Source organism: Myotis myotis, unplaced genomic scaffold, assembly GCF_014108235.1.
Source record: "Myotis myotis isolate mMyoMyo1 unplaced genomic scaffold, mMyoMyo1.p scaffold_m19_p_9, whole genome shotgun sequence".
NCBI lineage: Eukaryota > Metazoa > Chordata > Mammalia > Chiroptera > Vespertilionidae > Myotis > Myotis myotis.
The window spans coordinates 10,391,326-10,409,353 of NW_023416401.1; the positions used below are offsets into that span (position 1 = coordinate 10,391,326).

General features: G+C 37.4%; 1 protein-coding gene across 15 annotated transcripts in view; it reads left to right on the plus strand.

Annotated features, from left to right (window-relative positions):
- The window catches only part of DYM (dymeclin), a 248,237-nt gene that overhangs the window by 65,775 nt on the left and 164,434 nt on the right, over positions 1-18,028 (plus strand). For all 15 annotated transcript variants that reach the window (XM_036322093.1, XM_036322091.1, XM_036322089.1 and 12 more), the window contains 2 exons: positions 14,024-14,149; positions 16,015-16,157. In XM_036322093.1, coding sequence (XP_036177986.1) covers positions 14,024-14,149; positions 16,015-16,157 — 269 coding nt within the window. The remainder of the gene's footprint in view (positions 1-14,023; positions 14,150-16,014; positions 16,158-18,028) is intronic.

The window sequence follows — 18,028 nt, forward strand, 5'->3', positions numbered from 1 at the left end:
CTGACAGGTCCCTGGGACAACTGCTCAGAGTGGGTCTTTCTGTGGGCCCCGGCCAGACAGGCAGCCTCTTCCTCTGGGGCCCATTGGTGCATTCTCCTTCATCAGCCTGTGAACATTCATTCTCAGCCTGGCCCTCACCTGCAGGTTTTTACATTATAATTTAATCTAAGAAACCTTACCTAGTTTTTTCATAAGTTAAGTACTGGTGAAGATGAGATTTTCATAAGTGATTGCCTTCACTGCCCTTTTCGGGGATTTTGTGTGTCTATTTGTCTATTTTTTGTCGAGTACAGAGGGTGTCTGTTAACCCTGCAGCACCACTCATTCTAGTTCAGCCACGCTGGTGTCCTTGCTAACTTGGAACCTGCCCACCTCCTCCTCCCTCCAAGGCCTTTGCCCTTAAGTATCTCCCCTCAGATCTCTGTAGGCTTATGTCCTGACCGTATGTCTGTCAGGCTTCTTTCTGCTCAAAGGTCTGCTTCTTAGAAAGAGCTGCTCTGCCTTCCCTCTCACCCTCTGGCCTTTTATCACACTTTATTTTTCGTCTGAATACTCATCTCTACTTTTCATATTATCTATTCTTTCTCTTACTTGTATTTCTCAAATAAAATTGGAAAGTGAACTCCATGAAAACAAAGATTTTTCTTGTGCCTGCATTTATTTTGCTCACTGCTGTGTCACTAGTACTCTGGTTAGCCTGATTCTCAACAAATTTTTTGTTGAATCAGCAAATCAGTAGGGACATAACCTATTCTGTGTGCTTACAGCATTTTGTTTGTTTCCCAGCATCGTGGCTGCATTGTGCTAAGGCATGTTCCATTGCAAGTATACTGGCTCAAAGCCCTTTGCAGTTTTATAATTATATTATAAAAATTCAATGTCTTATTAGTAGTAGAAAGGGGCTACTAGGGACTGAAACACTTGAGAAATAACATCTAACAATGTTTAAGGAAATGGAAGATTAATTAGTTATAACTGCTGAGTAGTGTGGGACAGTTTAGGGACAGTCAGCTAATATCTCAGTAGTCTCCAGATCAGGGGTGGGCAAACTTTTTGACTCGAGGGCCACAATGGGTTCTTAAACTGGACCGGAGGGCTGGAACAAAAGCATGGATGGAGTGTTTGTGTGAACTAATATAAATTCAAAGTAAATATCATTACATAAAAGAGTACGGTCTTTTTTTTTTTTTTAGTTTTATTCATTTCAAACGGGCTGGATCCGGCCCGCGGGCCGTAGTTTGCCCACGGCTGCTCCAAATTATCCCTTCACACTATACTTTCTTTTTCATTGAGTTCATCCTCAAAAACATACATTGTGAACATACTGTGTGTCTGTGCTGTACTAGGCCCTGGACAAGGAAAGGAGTGGCTTTTGAAGAGCTTCGGGATGGGTAGATACCTAGAAAGGTAGCCCAGTAAGAGGCGCAATTGAATGCTACAGTCATTTCCAGCCGTAGCGACTAGCAGTGGCCGGGTCATTAAAGAGGCAGAAAGGGCTCTCTTGGGTGTGAACAACGAGAACACTGCATTAGTTTGATTAGAGCAGAGCGTTTGTGGGAAATTAGGGCTGGGAAGCTATGCTGTTCAATGGCATCAAGACTTGAATGTTAGCAGGAGTAAAGGTTTGAGTGTGTTTAGGTTTCCCTGTTTATTAGGATGTAAACAATATATTTTTAGAGCTACTTCTCTAAAATACATTTTGGAAGTATTTGAGGGGATAAAACTGATTAAGAATCTTTATAATATTCTCTTTATCCACAGGATTATTGAAATGTAATAAAATGATATCAAATGCACATTGATTCAACCCTTAGACTAAAGGTATTGGCTTAGATGTAATATGTGGAAAATTTGATTATGGAAAACGTTTGGCGCTAACATTGAGTAGGTGGTTTAAGAACCTGAAGAGCCATAAACAGTCTCCTTCTGGAGTCTGCAAGTTGTTGGAAGAGAGTGAAGGAACTGCAGGGACCCAGGGCTGGCACAGAAGGGCCTCGCTTGTTGGGGAAATGCCTTTCTACATCCCTGCGTGTTGATCCCTGCATACGTCTCCAAACGCAGCCTCGGCAGGCAGGCGGCTAAAGCCCGTCAGCATTGAAGTTTTAAGTGCTGTCAGGTGAACATCTCCTGTAGCTTTCTGGTGGAATTAGGCATTTATGACATTATAAGCACTGAATTAAAGATGATGGTGTTTTATGTACCATTACAGTTTTTTTATGTTAAGTTCAGAATAGATTTTTAGCTTGAAAATGGATTTCTGGTGCCTTGGGGGGAAAAATTCCAGTTAAATAATTTTTAATATGTAAACCTAAACTTGGTTTATTGAAGAAATCTGAGCAAAATATATCTAGCACCACAAATGTTTCTTTTAACACATTGTATGCGGGAAACGTGTTTACACGTTTTACGTATTTATACGTTCTACCAGTGTAGTAGAGCGCGGGACACGTATTAATACGTTTTTTTAATAGACTGCGGGTAGAATGCGGGTAACGTATAAATACGTAAACTAAAGTTATCGTAATTTTACTGAACGTTGCCATTTGCGCAAAAAATTAGCAAAAATGGCCCGCGCCACCTGTTAGCACGCGATAAAAACTACCCGCAAACAATGTGTTAAAAGATATGTGCTCACATTGTTCATAAATGCTTAACTACCTGTTGCCAAGAAGTATAGGGTGTATCCTGTAGTGCAAAAAACACCACTGGTTCTGAATCCAGAAGGTAGAGTTTGAACCCTAGCTCTACCACTAATCATCAATGTCCCTCCAGGCCTCAGTTTTCTCACTGTAAAATCGGGGTTAATAGGTCATAGGTTGTGACTTGGAAAATACATTTGAAGACTCGAGTTTAGTTGTTCAGTATTTTAGACATGGAACCTGAAGTGTATGAGTTGAGAGACCAGTTCACATGGCTATCGAAGGAACAGCGAGGCAAGTCCTTCACTGTAGTGACGGGGCCCGCAGCTGAGAGGGAGCATCTCATCCTGCGCTGAGGTCTGCCTAGTGCTCTCACTGCTACTCTGTTGCTCAGGACAGTGTAGAGGACAAAGAAATGTACTTGAAGATGTTTTTGTAAAAACGTTTCAAATGCTCTACAGTGTGTTATCTTACACATACTAAGTATTCAAGAAAAACATTGAATTAATTTGCTTCTGAGTTATTTTTCCTATTTTAAACTTCTCAAGAAGCAGCAGCACTTGGTCGTTAACAAGTGTAGTGGTCATAGGATATAGGATGTCTCAGGTTCAGAAGGACAGGCTGAATGATCTGTGTGGGAACTGAAGGCAGTTTCTCTTGCATCAAGCTGTTCCGAGGAGTTCCTCTGGCTGTTTGGGAGGACAGGTTCTAGGTGTGGACGATTAGCAGAAGCAGAGTCCTGAATCCTGGCCATTTTGCCTGCATATGCATAGTTTCTTAACTGCGGTTCTCAACCTGTGGGTCGCGACCCCTTTGGCGGTCAAACGACCCTTTCACAGGGGTCGCCTAAGACCATCCTGCATATCAGATATTTACATGACGATTCATTAACAGTAGCAACATTACAGTTATGAAGTAGCAACGAAAATAATTTTATGGTTGGGTCACAACATGAGGAACTGTATTTAAAGGGCCAGAAGGTTGAGAACCACTGCCTTACAAGTTACAGGCTATTTAGAGTCATATAATCATTGGATTTTTAGAACTAGAATTAAGCTTTTTAAAAACCTTATTCTAACCCTTTCATTTTATACATGTCATTGAAGTAGAGAGAGGGGAAGTGACTTTCCTAAGCCACTTTCAGGATTCTTAGGTAGCTCAACCCTGTAAACTTGCCCCTCTGCCTTCAAAGAATTTTTACATTTAAAAAAGCAAAACTGGTACAGAATGCTTTTGTTAATCTCTTTTACTGTTATTAATACATGAATAGCAAAATATGGATGAGGTGATTTGACATTGACTGTGAATTTTAATTCTATCAATAAATAGTTTATTTTTTTCTTTTTTTATGCCACCTATATAAATTATTTTTTTAAACTTAAATAGCCACACTCTTTAAAAAATATATATATTTATTGATTTCAGAGAGGAAGGGAGAGGGAGAGAGATAAAGAAACAATGATGAGAAAGAATCATTGATTGGCTGCCTGCTGCACAACCCCTGCTGGGGATTGAGCCTGAAGCCTGGGCATGTGCTCTTGGCTGGAATCGAACCCGGGACCCTTCAGTCCACAGGCCAACGCTCTATCCACTGAGCCAAACTGGCTAAATTAATTTTTTTATAAAATAATTGCTTTTCAGGCATAATTCAGATTACATTGTATCTGGATATTTAATATTAGCCATTGATGCTGACACAGTTATTTTAAATTGTTACTATATGTGCACATGGTTTGAGGGGAAAAAAAAATCAAGTAGCTCAGAGGGCTTATGATGAAAACAAATGTTCTTTGTCCTATTCCTTTATTTCCTTTCCTCCCCAGAGATAATAATTTTCAATTTTTAGGGATTCTGGTGGTTTATATAAACCTCTGCCATTATCCTACCTTTATATTTCTAAATAATATAACATTTAAAAAATTAATAGGCTTTATTTTTCAGAGCAGTTTTAGTTTCACAGCAAAACTGAGCAGAAAGTACAGACTTCCCATATGCCCCCTCACCTCACACATGCACAGCCTCCCTCACTATAAACATCTCACACCACAGTGATACATTTGTTAGGGTTAATGAACCTCCACTGACACATCATTACCACCCAAAGTCATAGTGTGAATTAGGGTTCACTCTTAGTGAGTGTTGTACATTTTTTTTAATAATGCAAAACCAGATTTATTTGTATACACACCAATGAAGGGAAGCAGTCTTCTGACCAGTGGAGAAGATTAAGATTCGGAAATAGCTAATTTGGGGACCTCCTACAGTGGGAAGACTTACTTGCTCTGTTGCCTTCAGATGTTGGGTCGATTTACCTAACACTTCAGCAGGCGTTTTCAATGGGGCTTCTCCCTCCCTGGGCCTGGTTTTCTAATTTCTTACGATATGCTAGCTGATGTTGCAGGTAGTTTGTGTTACTCTTCTGTTCATCCAGGTTCTTCCCAAGAAGCATAAGGCATTCGTGTCATTGTTGGCAGAAGCTAGAGCAGTGATGGCAAACCTATGACACGCGTGTCAGAGGTGACACGCGAACTTATTTTTGTGGTTGATTTTTCTTTGTTAAATGGCATTTAAATATATAAAATAAATATCAAAAATATAAGTCTTTGTTTTCCTATGGTTGCAAATATCAAAAAATTTCTTTATGTGACACGGCACCAGAGTTAAGTTAGGGTTTTTCAAAATGCTGACATGCCGAGCTCAAAAGGTTCGCCATCATTGAGCTAGAGTCTTCACATCTAGCAGGAGCTTGGTTAACTGGTTCTCCGATTCCAGGGCAGACTCTAGAGCTTGTAGGCCAGTTCCCCAGTTACTGTCTCAGGCCTCTTAATCACCAGCAGACAGATTTTACTCTCACGTCCTCTTAGATCTTAGGAATTGCTTTCCATGTTCCCTCTTCACCTCAGCTTGGTCTTCAAAGAAGGTGGAAACGAGGCTCTTCTGGGCCTTGGAGGTAATAACAGGCCACAGGTAAATAAGCATCACTGAGGTGCAGCTCATAGATGCCATGTGATTAATAGCAATCCTACACTCTCAGAGAGCGGGTGCTTGGCTGCCATCTCAGCTTTAGAGAACACCAGGCATAAACAGTGCTCATTCTTCTTTTAAAATTGATTTTTAGATAGAGGAAGGGAGAGAGAAACATTGATTTGTTCCACTTATTTATGCATTCATTGGTTGATTCTTTTTTAATGATCCTAATTTTCATTTATTTACTTATTTATTTATTTTTACCCTTCAGCCAGTTTCTCCCAACTACTGTATCTTTTTATTTTACTTTTTACAGTATTATAGATGTCTCCCATTCCCCGCCCCCCTTTACTGCCCTCCACCAAGCCCCTGCCCCACCCCAGACCTTCACCACACTATTGTCTATGTCCATGGGATATATGTATATATATATTTTTTTTGGTTAATCTTTTTCTGCCCCCTCCCTCCTCTCCCCTCTGAGATCTGTCAGTCTGTTCCAGGTATCCATGCCTCTGGACCTATTTTGTTCATCAGTATATTTTGTTAATTAGGTTTCACATATAAGTGAGATCACATACTTGTCTTTCTCTGACCAGCTCATTTCGCTTAGCATAATAATCTCCAGGTCCTAGCAAAGGGTAAGAGATCCTTCTTTATAACAGCTGCATAGTATTCCCTTATATAAATGTACCACAGCTTTTTTATCCACTCATCTACTGTAATGGGCACTTGGGCTGTTTCTAGATCTTCGCTATTGTAAATAACGCTGCTATGAACATGGGGTGCATATATTTTTTTCTGATTGGTGTTTCGGGATTCTTAGGATATATTCCTAGAAGTGGGATTGCTGGTTCAAACAGCAGTTCCATATTTAATTTTTTGAGGAAACTCCTCACTGTTTTCCATAGTGAACGCACCAATCTGCATTCCCATCAGCAGTGTACTAGGTTTCCCTTTGCTCCACACCCTAGCCTTACTTGTCACTTGTTGATTTGTTGATGGTAGCCATTCTGACAGGTGTGAGGTCATTGTCATTTTAATTTGCATCTCTCTGATGGTTAATGACTTTGAGCATTTTTTTATATGTCTCTTTGCCATGTGCATGTCCTCTTTGGAGAAATGTCTATTCAAGTCCTTTGCCCATTTTTAATATATATATATTTTATTGATTTCCAAGAGGAAGGGAGAATGAGAGAGATACAAACATCAGTGATGACAGAGAATCATTGATTGGCTGCGTCCTGTGTGCCCCACACTAGGGATTAAGCCCACAACCCGGGCATATGCCCTGACCAGGAACCTTCTGGCTCATAAGTCGATGCTCAACCACTGAGCCACGCCTGCCGGGACTCTATTTCTCTTTTCAGTGTCCTATAGTTTTCCGAGTATAGGTGTTTTACTTTACATAAATTCATTAAATGTATTTCTAGGTATCTTTTTTTTAAATATAGCAATGGATAATGTGATTGGTTTTTGTTTTGTTTATCTTTCTGAGAGTTCATTATTGGTGTATAAAAATGTCATTGATTTTGGATGTTAATTTTGTAACCTGTCACTTTTGCTGAATTTATTTATTAAATTTAGTAGTATTTTGGTGGAGTCTTTAGGGTTTTCTTTGTACAAGATCGTGTCACCTGTGAATAATGTACATTCAATGGGTGTGAGAAATGTATAATGACATGTATCCATCATTATAGTATCATAAGAGTAGTTTCACTCTCCAAAAATCCTGTGCTCTACCTGTTCTCTCCTCCATCTGCTCAACCCTGACCACCACTGATCCTTTTACTGTCTCTATAGTTTTGCCTTTTCTAGAATGTCATATAATTGGAATCATACAGTATGTAGTCTTTTTAGATTGGCTTCATTCTTTTGGTAATAAATATATATTTAAGTTAACTCCATGTTAATGGTTTAATAGCTCATTTCTTTTTAGCACTGAATAATATTCCATTGTCTGAATGTACTACATACACATAAATTCACTTTATGCATGTATACATATATAGTCATTGTACATATCTAGAGTTGAAAATAAATGTGTACATTTTAAAATTTGACAAAGTATGATAAATTTGATAAAAAAAACTGCCTCCTACAGAGATTATACAAATTGTATTCCCACAAAATCCATTTCAATGACCCTTGTGAATATTGTGTATTATAGGTTTTTTTGTAAGTTAAAAATGGAAATCAGACTGTGATTCTTGTATGCATTTTCTCATTACAGGTGAGGTGGAATATCTCGTCATATATTTAAAAGCCATTTCTAACTTTTGATAAAGGTTTAACAATCATTTTTAATTCCCGAGAGCTTTTTATTACTCATTGTTTCTTGTTTTATGAATGCAACATTTTAAGTTGGTATGATTGCATTTTGGATAACCACATAACTGCTTTGATATATTTTCTTAGCTATTGTGTATCCATCTTATCAATCAGTATTTATTTTTGATTTTTTAGGAATATTTTTAAGAGCTCTTTTTGGTGGTTGAACTTTATTTCAAGAAAATTTGTGGCTATATTTGTACATTCGCTGCATTATTACATACATAGTATTGGTTTCTGAGAAACCATGAAAGCATGGAGTGGATATTTGAGTTTATTTGTCCACTTTCTTAGTTTTTACAAATGATGAAGTTGACAGTTAAGGTAACGGTAGAGGTAACAAGCGACAGTTCTGTGACTAACAGCCATGTTTTCTTACTCCTAACTCTAGGCACTGTCTGTTGCCCTGATAAGACTTATTATAAATGAGTAGTATTACCATGTCTTTGATGTTACCATGTCTTTTAAAACTAGCCATCACTGCTGTTGGCAGTATCTGTAATATATTATACCACTTTTTAATCTTTCCTTATATTTTACTTTTAGACTCTCCATGTTGGCAAGACAGTGATATTTCTGAACTTAGGTATTAATCCTTTGAACTTGTTGGTTGTTTTTGTTAAACTTGTGTTCCACTTACAGTGCTGTCCCGTTTCTTATCCAGTAGTAAGTCAGAGGAGGATGTTTTTTCCCTCTGTGTTCGTTGACTTTGCCCTTTGCCAACACTAACACCCATTTCATGAAGGCTTTTGTCTTTATCCAAATGTTCCACTCGGCCCTAGCAGAGCAGCGCAAGGTCATGCGCTTGTCTTTTTTTTCTTCACATGAAATTAATAACTTGCTCCAACAGTAGTTTGTTCTAGGACATTTTCAGCCAGATGGTGGAAAGTTCTTGGGATAATATGGAGCCAAAGCAACACTTTGGCTTTTTAAAGTTGACTTTGTTTTGGTGATTGTGTAATGAAAATCTTCTGAAGATTATACAAGGACATTAAAACAAGAAAGATCTGTTGGCTTAAAACATTTTTCATCTTTTAAAAACCACCACACTCAGCATGGTAGAACCTTGGTTTATTTCAAGTATTGGTCTGTCTGGCTCTTCTCCTTGATTATTTGGCACGTAAGATAGTCCAATTAATATAATTGAAATTTTGTTTTCGTGAGAACCTAACATTGCCTTGAATTTCTTTTTTTCAGCATTATAGAAACTTATAGCAAGAAATGGCATTTGAGATAATTTGGTGTAAAATACTTACTTACAGATAAGAAATCAGAGACCCAGAGGTAGTTATTTGCTGAAGAGAACAGAGTTTAATAGGGAACTTAGAAGCAGGTCCCAGGTTTTCTAATTTTGGGCCGATGACTCCTACAGTATGCCACAATGAGACTCAGTTTTTTGTTTGCTTTTATTTCAATATGTCATCAGATTTTAATCAATAAAGTTCAATTTAATGACTAGCCTCTATTTTTAGTTCTTGATTAATTTAATTTTCAAATAGATGATATATTTATATTGGTCAAAAATCTAAACACATGAAAGTGTTCATAAAATATATGTGGTCAAAATGAGATTAGATATTATCCTCAGATCATCTTTTATGATATTATTTTTTTCAGGAAATTTCCCTGTAGAGACAACCAGTTTGAAGCAAATGTTTCTCTCATTTTCTTTATGCTCTTCCTATTTTGAAAATATAAGTAAATATAGACACAGTATGATTACCAGAGGGAAAGGGAGGGGCAGAGGAGGTAGAAGAGGTAAAGGGGAAATAAATGGTGATGGAAGGAGACTTGATTTGAGGTGGTGAACACATAATACAGTATACAGATGATGTGTTACAGAATTGTACACCTGAAGCCTATATAATTTTATTAACCAATGTCACCCCAATAAACTCAATTAAAATTTTTAAATTAAAAATAATAAAATAGCCTGGCTAGCATGGCTCAGTGTTTGAGTATCAACCTATGAACCAGGAGGTCATGGTTCGATTCCTGGTCAGGGCACATACCCAAGTTTCAGGCTCAATCCCTGGTGGGGGCCTGTGGAGGCAACAGGAGCTGATCAGTAATTCTCTTTCATCATTGATGTTTCTATCTCTCTCTACCTCTCCCTTCCTCTCTGAAATCAATAAAAATATATTAAAAAAGTAAAATAGTTACCCATAATCTCATCTTCCAGGATTGCTATTTTTATTTTTTGCATATTAACATCTGCATGTATTTTCATTCACATGATGCATATTATTCTGTCTTTGCTTAATATTACATCATAAAGTACATATTTCAATAAAAGTGTTTCAAAAGCAGTTAGATAACTTATTTTACAAGGCCAGCATAACCCTGATACTAAAGCCTGATAGTGACATTATATAAAAAGAAAGCAGAAAGATATATTTTAAAAAGTAGCAAATTGTCCTGGCTGGATAGCTCAGTTGATTAGAACATTGTTTTGATACACCAAGGTTGTGGGTTCGATACTCGGTCAGGGCACATACAAGAATCAAGCAATGAATGCATAAGTAAGTGCAACAACAAATCGATGTTTCTCTTTCCCTCTTTTTCGCCCTCTCCCTCCCTCCCTCCCTCCTTCTCTTCTTCTCTCCTTCTCTATGTCTAAATCAATTAAAAAAATTTAAAAAATTAGCAAATTGCATCTAGTAATATATGAAAAGGATATTACATTATGACCAAGTGGGGCTTATCTCAGGAATGCAATATTGTTAAACACTTGGACATCAATCAATATAATATGCCACATTGACAAAACAAATAAGAAAAGCCATATGATATTTCAGTAAATGTGGAAAAAGCATTTGACCAATTCAGCTTTCATTCATGAAAAAACTTTCAGCAAAATAGGAATAGAAGAAGACATCTTCTACCGGATGTAGATGTGGTTAGAGTTAAGGGCCTTTGATGTGGAGACTGTCCTTCATTTTCCAAGTGGGCCCAATTTAATCACATGAGTCCTTAAGGTAGAAGAGGAAACCAAAGGGTAGGTCAGAGAGAAGCAATATGAGGAGTCATTCAAAGCCATTATTGACTTTGAAGGTGGAGGAAGAGATCCATGAGTCAAAGAATGAGGCGACCTCTACAGGCAGCAAGAAAGGGGGGACCCCGGTTTTATAGCCAGGAAGAGCTAAATCCTGTGAACAACCCAAACCAGCCAGAAGTGGATTCTTCCCTAGAGCCTCTGAATAGAGAGCAGCTTGCTGAGACCTTGATTTTAACCCCTTAAAACCTGCACTGCAACTCCAGAACTGGATGATAGCAGATGTGTGCTGTTTCATGCTAAGTTTGTGGTGATTTGCAAATGGCAACAATGTAAAAACTAATGAAGCATTCAACTTCTCAAAGCAGATAACTTTAGCAAATTAAATTTGTTAAGTACGGAATTGTAGATGGTTTGTTCATTCCATTTAATATTTGTTAAGTTCCTACTATGATAAGTTCAACTAAGTTCTTTTCCATAAGTAGCCATTTTAATGTGTTTAATGCATGTATTTATCATGTGTATGTGTCAAAGTACAAAATATTCTTAGGTGTACATATATTTTTAATGTACATAAGTAGAATTGTGTTACAGAACTCATTCAGTTTTTTAGTTTTTCCTCTCAGAACTGCTAGGAGTTACCTCTGATGCTAAATGAACAACTTAGTGTTGCTGTTCAAACTGCTCCATTGTGTGCATCCACATTTTACTTAACCAGTTCCGCAGAGATGGTCACCTGGACTGCAACACCACAAATGAGGAATGTCTTTATATTATCTATCTGTTACTGCATAATAAATTCTCCTTAGACTTAGCCATTTAAAACAACATTGTTTCACAGCTTTTAGGGTCAGGAATCTGGGCACAGCATAGCTTGGTGCCTCAGACTCAAGTGTCTCATGATGTTGCAGTTGAGTTTATCGCTGGGGCTGTGGTCTCATCTGAAGCCTCAACTAGGAAGGACCTACTTCCTAGATTTCTCATTGGCTTTTGGTAGGGTTCAATTCCTCTAGGGTTGTTGGACTGAGGGCCTCTGTTCCTCGCTGGCTGTTGACTGGAGGCCTCCCTTAATTCCAGGTGAACTTCTTCATATGTCAGCTCACAACAAGGCGGCTGGCTTTCCTCAGATAAAGCAAATAGAAGAATGAGAGCATGCCCAGCACAAGCCATTATCTGTTTGTAAGCTCATATCTCAGAAGTGGCACCTTATCACTGTATTCGCTTTGTTAGAAGCGAGTCACCAGATCCAAGGGGAGGAAACTACACAAGATCATGAATATCAGGAAGTAGGGATTAGGGTCGTTTAGGAAGTGTCTTCACAGTGAGGCATATTTCTGTGAATTTTTCTTTGGTGTGTATGCGAATAGTGGGTTATAGGTTGTCTTCTAAAATGACTGGTTAATACTCCCATGAGCAGTACATGAGGGCTTGTATGTCATCATATGCCTGCCACTCCTTTACATTTTCTAGGGCATAAAGGGATAGCATATTGTTTTAAAGTGACTTTATATTTTCCACTCTTGTTTTCTTGTGGAGTTCTTGCCTCTTTTTGCCATTTGCAGGGATTGCTTATAACATTCTAGATATTAGTTTTTTGTTTTTCCCTCCAATCTATCATCTATCTGTTAACTTTGTCCAAGTTTCATTTGTTGAGCAATCAATCATTTTTAATCTTGATGTAATTAAATGCCTTTGTTTCTCGGCTTTGTACTCTTAGGCTTTTATTTAAGAAGTCCTTTCTTATGCTGATGTTACAAATTATCAGTATACATTTTCTTCTATTAACTTTAGTTTTGCCATTCACATCTAAGTCTGTAATTCATCCGTAGTAGGTCTTTGATAGTAGGTAGTAAGTTAGGGACCCATCATTATTTTTCTTTATGAAATGGGCCCATATTTTCCTAGTACCATCTTCTGTACAATTTGTTTTTTCTCCATTATTTTCTGGATCCATCTTTATTATATATTGCTTCCATATATACACAGGTCTGACTATATATTTAATTCTCAATTGGGTTTCATTGGATTATTTTTGTGTGCTGTTTTTATTACTACAGCAGTATTGCATGGCATTAGATCAATTGAATGGGCCTCTTGAGTTTTGTATACTTTGTATTGAGAAGATATTTCTGTCAGCACTATAATTCTGTCCTTAAAATATCTGGTAGAATTTAAGCTTGCCTAGTTCTAGCATTAAGTCATCTTTAATTTGTTTAATAAGCCCCATTTAAGTAGATAGTGTTTTTCTTTGGGCTTTCTATGAATATTTCAGTTCCATAAAATATTTTTATGTTCTTCTGGACTTATTACTTTATTTTTGCTGTGTTGTTGAGATTTCTATTTTCCTGGGCTAACTGTTCCACATGATAATCGTGTTTAAATTTTTATAATAACTGAAGATTTCTTAATGCATTTATTCCTGTTTGTGCTCCTTCTCAGAAAAATTTCGTTTCCTTTTTATTTGATCTAAGATTTGTTTCTACCCTTGATCTTAGCCAAATGGCTGAGATGCGATAAGATTTGTTTCTAAAAGGGAATAATGATCTTGGGAAGGGACGAGAGTATTCCTTTCCAAACGAAAAGGAATATAAAACAGGAATAATTTGTTTAGTGCGCACACTTTGCTGAACATGCAGAGTTGGCCTTGAGAATGAGGGCACTAGAGACAGGAGCGTAGGACATGCCGTTGTTCTCATTGGAAAGTGACTGTCAGCTTGCAGAGGCATTGTTTTCTTTCCTACACTGATGCCTCTTCAGCTTTATAATCCGAACATTTGTTTCTGAGTTCCAACTGAACAGAGTAGCGCTGGAAATGGTTTCCATTATGCTCTGATAAATAGACTTGTCATTTAGTAGGAGATGGGAATGGGAAAATAGGGAAGTAATGGGATACCTGACCCAAGTGTAAGAGCTAATGACTGGGGAACGGTTTCATATTTTTTTCTTAATTTAATTTTTATGTTAAACATATTAGTATTTTTTTATAATATAAACATGTTGAATATTTAGATTTGAGTTTTTAAATTCAGAAAAGAGCAATATATTAACTGTTCCAAACTGATCCATTATTCTGTTTTGTTTTCTATTTCTCCAGAGACCTTACATATGAAATATCAGTGGAAGCTATATCAACAATGGTGGTTTTCCTTTCCTGTCAACTATATCACAAGGAAGTTTTGCGACAGAGCATTAGTCACAAGTATTTGATGCGAGGTCGATGGTATGTTTCTATTTTAAATGGAAGGGGGTGGGAGAAAGGCAGAGAGAGAGAGAGAGAGAGAGAGAGAAAGTGACCACCTCCCACACTCCCCCAACCAGAGCTGGGATGGAGCCTTTAGCTAAGGTACGTGCCCTTGACTGGAATTGAACCCAAGATCCTTCAGTTTGAAGGCCAGTGCTCCAACCACTGAGCCAAACCAGCCAAGACTAAATTTGTCCAGGTTTTTAACAAAATAGTCATGGGGATGTAAAGTACAACATAGAGAATATAGTCAATAATATGGTAATAACTATGTATGGTGCCAGGTGGGTACTGAAAATATTGGGGGGACGACTTTGTAAATTATATGGTTGTCTAACCACTGTGCTGTACACCTGAAAGTAATATAAAATAAAATTGAATGTCAACTATAAATGAATATTTAAAAAGTAAACAAAAAATATATTTGTCTATTTTTTTTATTGTATAAATCTATATTTTTGGTCTTATCCCCTTAGTATTTTTAAAATTTTTATTTATTGATTGATTTTTGAGAGAGAGAGATTTGTTGTTCCACTTATTTATTGCATTTATTGGTTGATTTTTGTATGTGCCCTGACTGGGTATCTAACCCCAAGCCTTGGCCTAACCAACTGATGCTCTAACCAACTGATGCTCTAACCAACTGCGCCGTCTGGCCGGGCCTCTTACCTTGTATTGTTTTATATCTCCCATCAGACACTCCTCTAGTTGTTCTGTCAGCACCTCAAACTCAACACATAAGGAACTAGATTCTCCTTTTTTGTCCAAACTGTCCATCCTTCCTGCCCCCGTTACTCCCCAGCTCCATTGCTTTCTGTAGTGATTTCTTTGTAGAATTAAAACTTTGAAGTCATCTTTCTTCTCTATCATTCTCTATGTCTAAGCAGTCATCCAGTAATATTTGTTCATTGAAATTATTTTTGTGTCTTTCCCTTTTTACTACTTCCACATAACCTTTTGACTGACTGTACCTACTTTCATTTAGTCAATACATCTTTATTGTGTGCTAACCATGTGCTAGGCATGTTAGGATGTGGGGCTATACTCTGAACAGAAGCTTACAGTCTTCTAGTGGGTGGGGATGGGAGTAAATTAAATACACACACACACACACACACACACGCGCGCGCGCATCTTCTATTGGTACAGTCTTCACAGAATTTTGGAATGTAAGACAAAGACAGAGTAGCTTTGATTAAAGTTCTCAGGGACTTTCATCCTTCTTAACTACCTTTGTTTTCTTCATGGCACCTTCACTGATAATAGGGGAAAGGCCTGAGCTTTGGCTCAAGAGTCTATTAAGAAATTTTCTCTATATTGCAGGAACTGATCTATCACCAATTTGTGGACACACATCCCTTTTCACCTATTTTTTTTTTCTCCCTTCTCCTCATCTCATTACTTAGAAGCAAAGAGAATAACGTTTACAAAATCTATATACATACAGATATATTTTTGTATGCATGCGCTAATTGAATAACTTCATACTTAAAAAGTATACTCTTTTGTATTATTGCTTTTCCCTGCTAATGCTATATTACTACCTCCCTTCAAGTGCCAGTTACTGTATTATATACTGAATTTATAATATCTCACCTGTTATACAGATTACAAATAAGGTGAGTTCAAGAGTGGAAGTGATTTGACCAATGATCTATGGCATAGTAAGGAGAAGCCAGAGTTAAGCCTCAAGTCTGATGGTCTTCACTATCATGTGACCATGCTAGACTTCTTTGAATTATGCTAATCTTTTGTATTACTAGATTATATAGGTTATTATTATATACAATCAGATGACTCCCATAAGTATGAGTGTGATTGTCTTCTTTTTTCCTTCTGTGTAGTCTTCCATACACCAGCAAACTTGTGAAAACTTTATTGTATAACTTCATCAGACAAGAAAAGCCACCTCCCCCAGGCGCCCATGTTTTCCCTCAGCAGTCGGATGGGGGAGGACTGCTGTATGGACTTGCATCAGGCGTAGCAAGTAAGCCCTTTCTGACTTTTTCAGTACTTTGATGTATACAGATTGTTAATTATCCATAAATAATTCTGTTTCCCTTGGCTGCCACTATTAATAGTTATATTGGATCTGTGCAGCTATCTAAATGTGACATACTGAAAGTAATTTAAAATATTAATTTTTGCATTCAGTGTAGTGAATGCATTTAAATATATGCAAATAATGAATAAATTGTTTACCTATAAGGCACCATTTTTCAAGAAGAATGTTTATAAATACGCATTTTATATGAGTTCTAGCTGTACAATTCAGTTAAGCTCTTGGAAACTTTTTACTGCTTGTGCTTTATAAGGAAATCATTCTGTTTTAAGGACTTTATTGGTTAGGTTTTTACATGACTAATTGGGTATAGTTTTCTTATTGTAATAAGTGTTTCATTTGTTGATGACCAATTAGTATATTTTGAAGAGTTTTGTTATAAATTCAAAAGTGGCACAAACGTGAGTTTTATCAGATTAGAAGCAAATTTTGTTAACTGTGGAAAGTCCTTTCCCACCAAAGCCTCATTTCTGCTTCACAGTGATCAGACCTAAGACTCTGGAAGTACCGAGTACCTCTGGTCCGCCCCTTTGTTGGTGTGAAGGACCTATGACTCGAGAGGCTATATAAACGGAACTTTTGCTTTATTCTGAAGGAGAAACAGAAAGTAGGCTGACACTTTGGTAGTTGTGAGGTCTGCACAGAGGTGCTCTTACTAAACGTCTACTTAATTACATAGTGCAGAGTGCAGCTGTTTGGAGGAATTTTAAATGGAGCTGAGTTCCACAGCTGAATTGTGGTTGTAGCATCCTCGCCACACTCAGGGAGGAGCGTCAGTTTGATATGAAAATGTAGTTCTACAGTGCGGTAACATTAGATAATGAGTCATGGGAACCTCTTTGTGTAAAAGACCTCTCTGTTGATTTTAGGAATTGATCAGTGAACCAGGTTTCTAGATTTGCCTTCCTTTGATTTCTTTTAATTATGAGTTGAGTTACATTTGTGATCAATCATGGCTTTGTCTTTGGTGCGGAGCAGGCTGCCTAGAATGCCAGACCTGCAGAGTTTTATTCTCCGAGTTCCTCTTACCCACTGCCTGCCTTGTTTCAGGTGAGGAGGCTGTACGTGCTGGCTCATTCATGGCCATGAAGGCAGCATAGGAATGGCTTTGTGTGTCCCATGGGAAGACTTCATTAATACAGTAGTATTTGCTTTTTTAAATTATTAAACCGGTATAGGGATTTAAAGGTTGAGTATTTTGCAGTATCCCAATATGGTTGGAGATTTTGGGGAGCAGACAGTAAGTATAAGGTCATTCATTGCTTTCTCCAAAACAATGGCAAAACTTTGGAGTTTTTTTGTTGTTTTTGTTTTTTAAAAAGTAAACATAGATTCATGGGTGGTTTTGGTTTTTCTTGAAGTTGTGTCATCAGAATGAAGTCCAGGATGGCATCTGGTGTCATCAGCATCAGGTGCCAAAACACTTGACTTCTAAATTTTAGATCTGCTCCCACCTAGCTAGCAGTATATTGGAAGGAAGTTCCTTAATTTTCCTACCTTCCAGGTTCCTTGTCTTTCAAATGAGAAAGTTGGGATAGATGATCTGAGATTATTTCCATATAATTTTCAATGATCTATGGTCTTTTAAAATTTACTACTCAGTTAAAGGCATTAAAATAGTTAGAATTTTAGTGTGCTATAGTTACAGCACATTTTATATAGCTTTCTTCCTAAATCTTTACAAAGCTATTCATGCAAAAATATAAAACATGATGGAGTAATTATTGTTATTTCACAGCATGCAAGTCAAAGGATTATAAAAACAACAAAAGGACATTCTCTTAAAAAACAAAGCT